Genomic DNA, 8670 nt, shown 5'->3' with positions numbered 1-8670 from the left:
TGCTGGGAAGTATCTCGCTTTGAGTATCCTCGCACTCAAACTATCTGGTGATTGTAGAACCCGCCATGCTTGACGAGCTAAAAGAGCTAGGTTGAACAATTCTATGTCCCTAAACCCTAGTCCTCCCATGTACCGTGGCTTTGTCATATCCGACCATGCCACCCAGCAAGCTTTTCGTTCACCAGCTTTACATCCCCACCAGTACTTACGTAGGATGGAATTGATCTCCTGGCATAAGCCTCTTGGTAACCTGAAACATGACATCGAGTAAGTGGGTATCGCCTGCGCTATAGATTTGATGAGGACATCTTTAGCTGCTGCGGACAATGTCTTCTCAAACCAACCCTGCACCCGCTTCCATATTCTGTCTTTCAAGAACTGGAGTTTACCATTTTTATCTCGCCCCACATCAATTGGCATTCCTAGGTATTTCTCATTCAGGGTCTCCTGGTGGACATCAAGCCAATCTTTAATATCATGTCTCAATGCCTCCGAGCACCCCTTGCTGAAGAAAATGGACGATTTGTCCAGATTTACTCGCTGCCCTGACGCATTACAATATAATTCCAAAACATCCCGAATGTGATTCGCACTCTCCAGATTTGCCTTGAAAAACAGCAGGCAATCATCTGCAAACAGTAAGTGGCTTATCGCCGGTGCCGACTCTGCCACTTTTACACCTTGAAGAGCTGATGATTCACAACGATTTTTTATGAGGCTTGATAAGCCCTCTGCTGCTAACAAAAACAAATGCGGAGATATTGGATCACCTTGTCTTAAACCTCGGGAGGGGGCAAACTTTTCAGACTTCACACCATTGAAGAGAATGGAAAAAGAGACTGTTGAAACAAGCCTCATTACCATATTAACCCACTGTTGGTGAAAACCAAGCTTGGACATGATTGCACGTAGGTAGCTCCACTCAATTCTGTCATAAGCTTTCCTCATGTCCAGCTTGAGAGCACAGAAATTATTCTTCTTTGCTTTGTTTCCCTTCATAAAATGTAGACATTCAAAAGTAGTAATAATGTTATCTGTAATAAGGCGCCCAGGAACAAATGCCGACTGCTCCTCTGCTACAATCTCCGGGAGGATTATCTTCAAACGATTCGCCAAAACCTTTGAGGCAATTTTGTATAAAACATTGCACAATGCTATAGGTCTGAACTGGCTAAGATCTTCCGGGCTGGCAACTTTAGGAATCAGCACTAAAAAGGTTTGATTAATAGATGCCATATCTTCCTCACCTCGCAGTAACCGCAGCACTGCCATGGTAACTTCCTCCCCACACACCGCCCAATGGCGCTGGAAAAAGTGTGTCGGGTACCCGTCCGGACCAGGAGACTTGGTCGGGAACATCTGGAATAATGCCGTCCTAACCTCCTTTCCATCAAAAGGGGCGATCAACAGCTCGTTCATGTCATGTGTCACCCTGGTCTGTACCACATTTAGAACCTCCTCCAAGTCGTGAGTCGCCTCGGACCCATATAGGTCAGTATAAAAGGCTGTTGCGAGCGCACACATTTCTACCTCATCCTCCGTGTACGCTCCATCTTCCCTCCTCAACCGAGTAATACGATTTTTCTTCCTTCTCTGACTAGCACGGAGATGAAAAAATTTTGTATTCTTGTCACCTTCAGACAGCCATTGGATCCTCGACCTTTGGCGCCACATCACCTCCTCTCTCTGTTGTAATTCAATGAGCATGTTGCTGATCTTTATCTCCGCATGACTAGGGCCAACCCGGATCGGATCAGCTCTCAGTCTTCCCAGCTCAGTGGTAAGTTCGCTGATTCGCCTTTTAACACTACCAAAGGTGTCACGTTCCCAAGACTGCAACTTGGTCGAGATGGATTTCAGCTTGTGCTGTACCTCGCCACATGTGGTGGCCTTTCCCTTTTCCTGCCAAAGATTAGATAACAATGGCGAGAAAGAGTCATGAGACTCCCACATAACCTCGTACCTGAACAACTTGTTCTTTTTTCCAATTGGATGCCGCTCCACATGTCCAGAAAGCCTGAGTAGTATTGGGCAATGATCTGATCCAGCTGCTACAAGGTGGAACAAAGTAGCGTCAGGATATCTCGAACTCCAGTCCGGAGAAGCTAAGGCTCTGTCCAGGCGAACTCTACAGAAACTGCCCCCGGCAACTCAATTCTCAAAGGTCCAGGAATTTCCCTTGTAACCTAGATCAGCCAGGCCACACACATCCAACATATCTCGGAAGCCAGACATCTGGGCATAACTTCTCTCCAACACTCCAACGTGCTCGTGTCTGTGTAAGACTTCATTAAAATCCCCTATACACATCCACGGCAAGTCCGAAGATGCTCTTATAAACTTCAACATGTCCCACGTTTTATGTCTTTCCGCCACGCGTGCCTCCCCATACACACACGTAAGTCTCCATGAGCCCCCTTCCAACCCAGTTACAATCGCATCCATGTGATACTGTGAATATGGTAATATTTCAATTTTAACATCATCATTTCAGTACATACCCAGGCCACCAGATCGACCTGTACTGCTAACTGCAAAACCATTCTTAAAACCAAGCAATGGTGCTAATTTTTCTACTCTAGTTCTGTGAAGCTGGGTTTCCACTACACAGAGCACAGTAGGAGCATGTGTTTGCACTAAAGTGCGCAATTCTCTGACTGTCGAGGACATGCCCAGACCTCGACAGTTCCAGCTTATTACACTCATTGATTCCCGCGGCCCTCCACTTGGGAGGCCGCTGTCATGGTTGTCTGGTTTTTTGCTTTCTTCTTATTCCCTCTTGGCGAAATATAAACTGGCGGTAGAGGAGGAACAGACTCTCCCTCTCCACTTGAGCTTGAAGCTTGTGTCGTGCTTCCATCACCCACCAATGCAAGAGCTAGGTTCCTTCTGACCAAAGGGTCATTAACGATAATTGATTCTGAATAGTTCTTTACCGGTGTAACCAAACCTGCATCGCTTAGGCACCTCTTGCGCAAGATGATCTCCTTCTCGGTTTCAGCCGAATCCTTGACCTCCTCTCCCGCTGAACTGTTTTCCGTTCCCACATTATCTGGAGCTTTCTCTTGGCGGACAGCCTCCTGCTCCTTGGCCCTCTGCCCACGGCCGCCGTTTCTGCCAGGATTGCGCCCGCCACGGCCGCCGCGATTCCCCCGTCCTTCATTACGTCCTCTCTGAAACCATGGACCGGCCCCAGGGGTTCGCCGTCTCCAATCTTCAAACGGCGCGATCATCCAATCACCGTATTCCAAGGTTCTTTGATCATGCACCCCATCACCGCAGATCATACTGTCATATCCAATCATTCCACAAGCCTCACAAAACCTAGGGAGCTTCTCAAATAATACACAGTAGGTCTGTCTCCTCTCCCCCTCGGGTGTTATAGAGACAAAGCGGGTGAGAGAGGAATTTATGTCAATCTTAACCCTTGCTCGTACAAAATTAGCACTAGTTAGTGATGGCGCGTACATCTCTACAGCAAGTACTGTACCCACCCTAGCAGCCAGATCTTCCACAAGTTCCTTCTTACGAAATAGAGGGGGTATATTGTGGATCTGTACCCACACAGCCAGCCTATCCAGTACCACAGAAGTTGGGTCTGCAATTCCATCATAAGGCTCAATGATTAGCCCCATATCCCTGAACATCCAAGGACTTTCTTCAGTCAAACGTTTCCAGTCGCCCAAGCAAGAGACTTGAAGCACATACAAATCCCCTCCTACCGGCCTGATCATCCACTCACGTGCAAAATTCCATGCTACATCCATCGTGGAGTAGAACGACTTCCTGCTGTAAGTTCTTCGGGTGTGAACTTTGACCAGTGCCATCCATCGCGCCTCTTCTTTCAGAGCAGCGAAATCGTCCTTTGGTAAGACAACATCGTCGAGTTCACTATCCTTCAGATGAAGCTTCTTCAGCATCTCCTCAATATCCAGCTTCTTCCTAGCCGAGAAGCCCGCCGGCCCTTGTTGCCGTCAGACCTTCTGCTGCACCTGCCAAGGCCGGGGAGCTGATAAGGTCAGTCCCAAGGCCGGCCCGAGCAGAACGGTAGCAGGAAGACCACGGCTCGAGCCGCGTCGCCGAGTCGCCAAATCCCAAAACGAGGAAATGCTCTGCTCAGGGGGAGCTTATCACCGCCGCCGCCGTAGTGTCATCGGGGCGCCGAGTCGCCAAATCCCCGATGAGAATCGCCGCCGCCGCCGCCGAGTCGCCAACACCCCGTCAACAACCGCCGCCGCCGCCGAGTCACCAACACCCCGTCACCAATCGCCGCCGCCGCCGCCGCCGTGCGGGATGGATTTTTCTTTGCGACCAGACTGGATTTCGTTGGCCTGGCCCAGATGCTAACCCTATACCTAGACAGTACGAGGTTGAGTTGCGGGCATGGACAGGACGGAGAATCCTGTGGCGCTGGGGCGTTGCTTGGATGCTGGGGCGCTCACGTGGCCCACTCAAGCCCATGTGTGTGTGTGGGCTGAATTGCATTCATGCTCGTGTGGCATGCATCACATATGGGCATGGCCCTCCTCCTCTTTGCATGCACGTTGCACCATTGCATGGCTCAGCCGTATCGTACAGATGTGTGAACACTACATAAGCATGTATTTGTATATGCACAAGCAACCGTATCTTGACACGTGGTTTGAATAAATCTTCGTTAATCCTGCATGAAATAAATATAGATGTAGTAATTTTGTCTTTAATAACAAAATGATATATTTCATAATTACTACTAGAATTCACCTGTAAAATTTGAATGTGTGCAATAGTTTTGGCCGTATCTGAGGTAGCTATGTCCACATCATGTACCACCACGAAAGCCCCGATAACCTCCTCGGGACCTGTAATCTGGGCCAGAAGCCCCCTCCACAAAATGTCCCGGCGGCATAAAGAACGGACGCTCCTCTGATCCGTCACTTTGCCAAGCGTAACCGTGACCGCCGCTAGTCGACGACGACCCATCATGTTGTCCATTCCCGTACGCGTTGATACCATCATCGCCCCAACGGCCACGAGGAGGACCGTGAGCTGCATGCGCCACGGCGGCGTAACCTCTGCCCGTTGTCGTCCCATGTGCAGCCGGGTATGGGCCATCGGCGCCACGACCCTCTCTTGCAGCCTGCCCACCCGCTGAAGCTGGCCCCGTCGGGTGGCCACGACACCAACGATTCAAAATATATAGAACAATACTTTACTATGCAAAAAAGTATTGCATAGTACGATGTCTTCTGCGTCGGTGTCGTGGCGCCGAAGACATCTTACTATGCAATACTTTTTTGCAAGTGTCGAGGGATCCATCCGTTGGAGGTGATCAAAGTAGAGATGCTTATTGGAACCGGATGAAAGAACACTTTGATGTTCGCAACGTGAGTGGAATTGACCGCTCTTAGCGATCTCTTCGGTCCCGGTGGTCGACAATCAACAAGGATTGTCAAATGTGGGCGGCCGCACAGAAGGCGGTTGACAAGTTGAACCCAAGTGGCACCAATGAGGACGATAAAGTAAGTGCCATTTCATCCATGTTCATCATACTTGTTGGTGTTTGAAGTGCTAACTTGTTTTGTTTTCATGTGGTACAATATTGCACAAAACTTGTTCAAAGGAGAGGAGAAGAGAACAAAGAAAGGGAAGATCAAGAAAGGAAAGCCATTTACCTTGCCTCATTGCTATGAAGTATTGAAGGATGATGAGAAATGAAAGAAGCGTGAGGATATTGAGATTTGAATTTGAGCAAAAAACGCAAGCGAACAATTGAGTTGGATGATGATGATGAGGAGGAGGCATCAAGTGATGACGGCAAGAGAAGCCCCACACCCAACTCGGTTTCATACTCCAAGCCAAAACGACCGGATGGAACCAAAAAAGACGCAAAAGAAAAGAATAAGAGGAAAGGGGATGATGAGCTCAAAAATGCTATGGAAGCTATTGTGAAGGCAAGAAAAGAAGCCAACGAGGTGAGGAAAATGGCAAGGAACCAAGATGCCGCGGTCTAGGAGAGGAGGCTGGCGGCCGAGGAGAGGAAGGTGGCTTTGGAGGAGAGGAAGGTGAGCAATGAGGAGCGGACTAGATTGTTGGAATGGGAGAAGCACTTGTTCTTCTTGGACATAGCTATCCTCAATGAGGCGTAAAAGGAGTATGTCAATCTTGCCCGTGAAGAAATCTTGATCCAAAAAAGATCCATGATTCGCGCAATGGGTGGCGGTGGCCTTGGCGCCATGGGAGGCATGGGTAGCTTCGGAGGTACCGTGGGCGGCTTAGGTGCCATGGGTGGCTTTGGAGCTACCATGGAGACCATGGGAGGCATGGGTGGCTTTGGAGCACCCCCCGGCGCCATGGCCGCCATGGGAGGCATAAGTTTTGCTTCTCTCATGGGAGGCATGGGTGCACCTCCAGCCGCCATGGGCGGAATCTCTTCCGGTGTGCCTCACACACCTTCCCATGAAGATGCCGTTGAAGATCTTGCCAACACCATCCGAGCTTCACGTGATGCGGTGCGCGACAATGATGAGGAGGAGGAAGAATCGTCTTCCGAAGATGAGGACGAAGACGAGGACGAGGCTTGATGTGTCTTTCGTTTGTGTCATTAACTTGGTTGGATGAACTTGTGGGCATGATTTTAAACTTGTGGGCGTGAACTTTTATTCATCAACTTATTTGTGTGAAATTTATATGTCATGTTCATTGCATTTTGATTGTTTGGAATCTATTTTGTGTCCAAAATGCAATATATGGCAATGCCCCGGCGAGTCGCGCGCTGCATTTTAGCGCGGCTGTTGAAGTCAGTGTTGCCGGTCGTGTAAAACCAGACGAAGGGTGCGCGGTAAAGTAGTTTTTAGCGCGCGGCGCGTTGGGCGGCTGTTGGAGATGCTCTAAGAAGTTTTGCATAGAGGCTGAGGTGTGCGGTGTATAGAGGCAGCCTCTAGAGGCTTACATAGGGGCGGCAAATGCTCACACAGTGGATGCTTGTTGCGCAACGGTACTTTACAAGAACATTACAAGCTAACAAGTTCCAACTATTTTGCTTTGTACTTACTGTATAAGTTACGTATTGTAGTACTAGCATCATCACTCTCTGGCATCGGCGATGCCCATGTCGACGACGACCTTGCCTGTGGCGTGGCCGCTCATGCTCTTGGCCCAGCCCTCGTGCGCCCTGCTCAGCGGGTACCGCGAGTCGATCACCACCTGGAGCTTCCCCTGACTCACCATGCCCAGCAGCGCCTCCATGTCTTCCTTCTTGGCAGCCGCGATCAGCGGCACCAGCTTCTTCCTGGAGAAGAACACCCAATGGAGCACCGCGACGGCGACGGATGCGAGGCGCGGGGTGAGGTCCACCACCACGCCGCCGGCGTCGGCCAGCGCCGGCTCGAAGGCCGACCACGGGAACCCCTCCCCGCAGTGCACCACCGCGTCGTGCTTCCGGCCGGACGGCCCGCGCAGCGCGGCGCCCTCCGGGGTGCCATAGTCCAGCGCCTCGTCGGCCCCCAGGCTCCGGACGAGGTCCAGGTTGCGCGCGCCGCAGGTCGCCGTGACGTGGTGGTGGCCCGCGAGGCTCGCCAGCTGCACGGCGAAGGTGCCGACGCCGCCCGAGGCCGCGGTCACCAGCACGTTCTTGGGAGGGCCATCGCCGGCGTCGAGGCCGACCCCGGCCGTCCTGAGCGCGGCGAGCGCCGTGAACGCGGCGATCGGCAGGCAGGCGCCCTCCACCGCGGACACCTCTGCCGGCCTCAGCGCCGCTTGCGACGCCGGCACCACCGCGTACTCGGCCAGCCCGCCGCCGCCCTGGCAAAGAAACACAACACCACCGCACGCACGTCAGGCCACGGTAGCAAATTACTACATGCCAGCTGCAGCTGATGTGTTAATTCTTACGCACCGGGAAGTTGACGGCGATGACCTTGTCGCCCTGGCTGAAGCCGCTCACTCCGGCGCCCAGCTCCACGACTTCGCCGGCGAGCTCGCAGACGGGAATGAAGGGGAACTTGCTGGGCAAGACGGGCCGCGCCTTGCCGTTCTGGAAATTCCAGTCCACCCGGTTGATGCTGGCCGCCTCCATCCTGAGCAGCAGCTCGCCTTTCTTGGGCGACGGGATCGGCACCTCCACATGCTGAAAGTGCACAGCTGAATCAATCAGTCAAGTGAGTGTTGTACATCAAGTCGATTTGTGCTGTGTACCGGCTTACGCACCTTGAGGCCGTCAGCTCCTCCGCCGTACCTGTCGTACTGCACGGCCCTCATCGTCCTCGAAGAAGAAGAAGAAGCCATGGCCGTGAACTTGGTCGATTGATTATATTTGGAAGTGCCAGTAGTGTCTAATTATCGAGACGATCGATGGTGCGTGGAGTTGGCAATGACCCTGAGTGTCTGCGTGGATCTTGTTATATGGCGCCGATCGAAGGTCATCTGCGGCTTGATTTGTTTGACCCGGTGACCACCTGCTCGATCAACGCTCGACGGCGCGGCGAACAAAGCGTATGTACGTACGTGGCCAGGCTCCGGGCCGCATGCCGGTCGCCGGTGCCGTGGTCGGGGGGCGCCAGGAGGCAGCGACAAGTCCGCGTGATAAGAGACGGCGAACGGGCAGAACTACCAGGATGTATCTCGGCCATTGTACTACCAAGAAAAATCAACTCCGCTGCCTGGATAACACATTAACACGTGCGAAATTGC

At 52.0% G+C, this 8670-nt stretch overlaps 1 protein-coding gene across 1 annotated transcript; it reads right to left on the bottom strand.

Annotated features, from left to right (window-relative positions):
• Nucleotides 1-6945: 6945 nt before the first annotated feature.
• Nucleotides 6946-8177, bottom strand: LOC123116468 (chloroplast envelope quinone oxidoreductase homolog). Its single transcript, XM_044537419.1, has 2 exons — nucleotides 7877-8177; nucleotides 6946-7782 (listed from the first exon to the last, which is right to left on the bottom strand). The coding sequence occupies exons 1-2, from the start codon at nucleotides 8054-8056 to the stop codon at nucleotides 7066-7068; spliced, it is 897 nt and encodes a 298-aa protein (XP_044393354.1). The 5' UTR covers nucleotides 8057-8177; the 3' UTR covers nucleotides 6946-7065.
• Nucleotides 8178-8670: the final 493 nt, after the last annotated feature.

The sequence above is a fragment of the Triticum aestivum genome, chromosome 5B (assembly GCF_018294505.1).
Source record: "Triticum aestivum cultivar Chinese Spring chromosome 5B, IWGSC CS RefSeq v2.1, whole genome shotgun sequence".
Lineage (NCBI taxonomy): Eukaryota > Viridiplantae > Streptophyta > Magnoliopsida > Poales > Poaceae > Triticum > Triticum aestivum.
This window is presented reverse-complemented; position numbering and strand designations above follow the sequence as displayed.

What these genes read in the sequence shown, in the direction of transcription:
- LOC123116468 (XM_044537419.1), bottom strand. Translation starts at nt 8,056, where the DNA reads ATGGAGGCGGCCAGCATCAACCGGGTGGACTGGAATTTCCAGAACGGC. An exon ending in TCATCGCCGTCAACTTCCCG is followed by an intron (nt 7,783 to 7,876) that starts GTGCGTAAGAAT and finishes TTTCTTTGCCAG; the next exon opens with GGCGGCGGCGGGCTGGCCGA.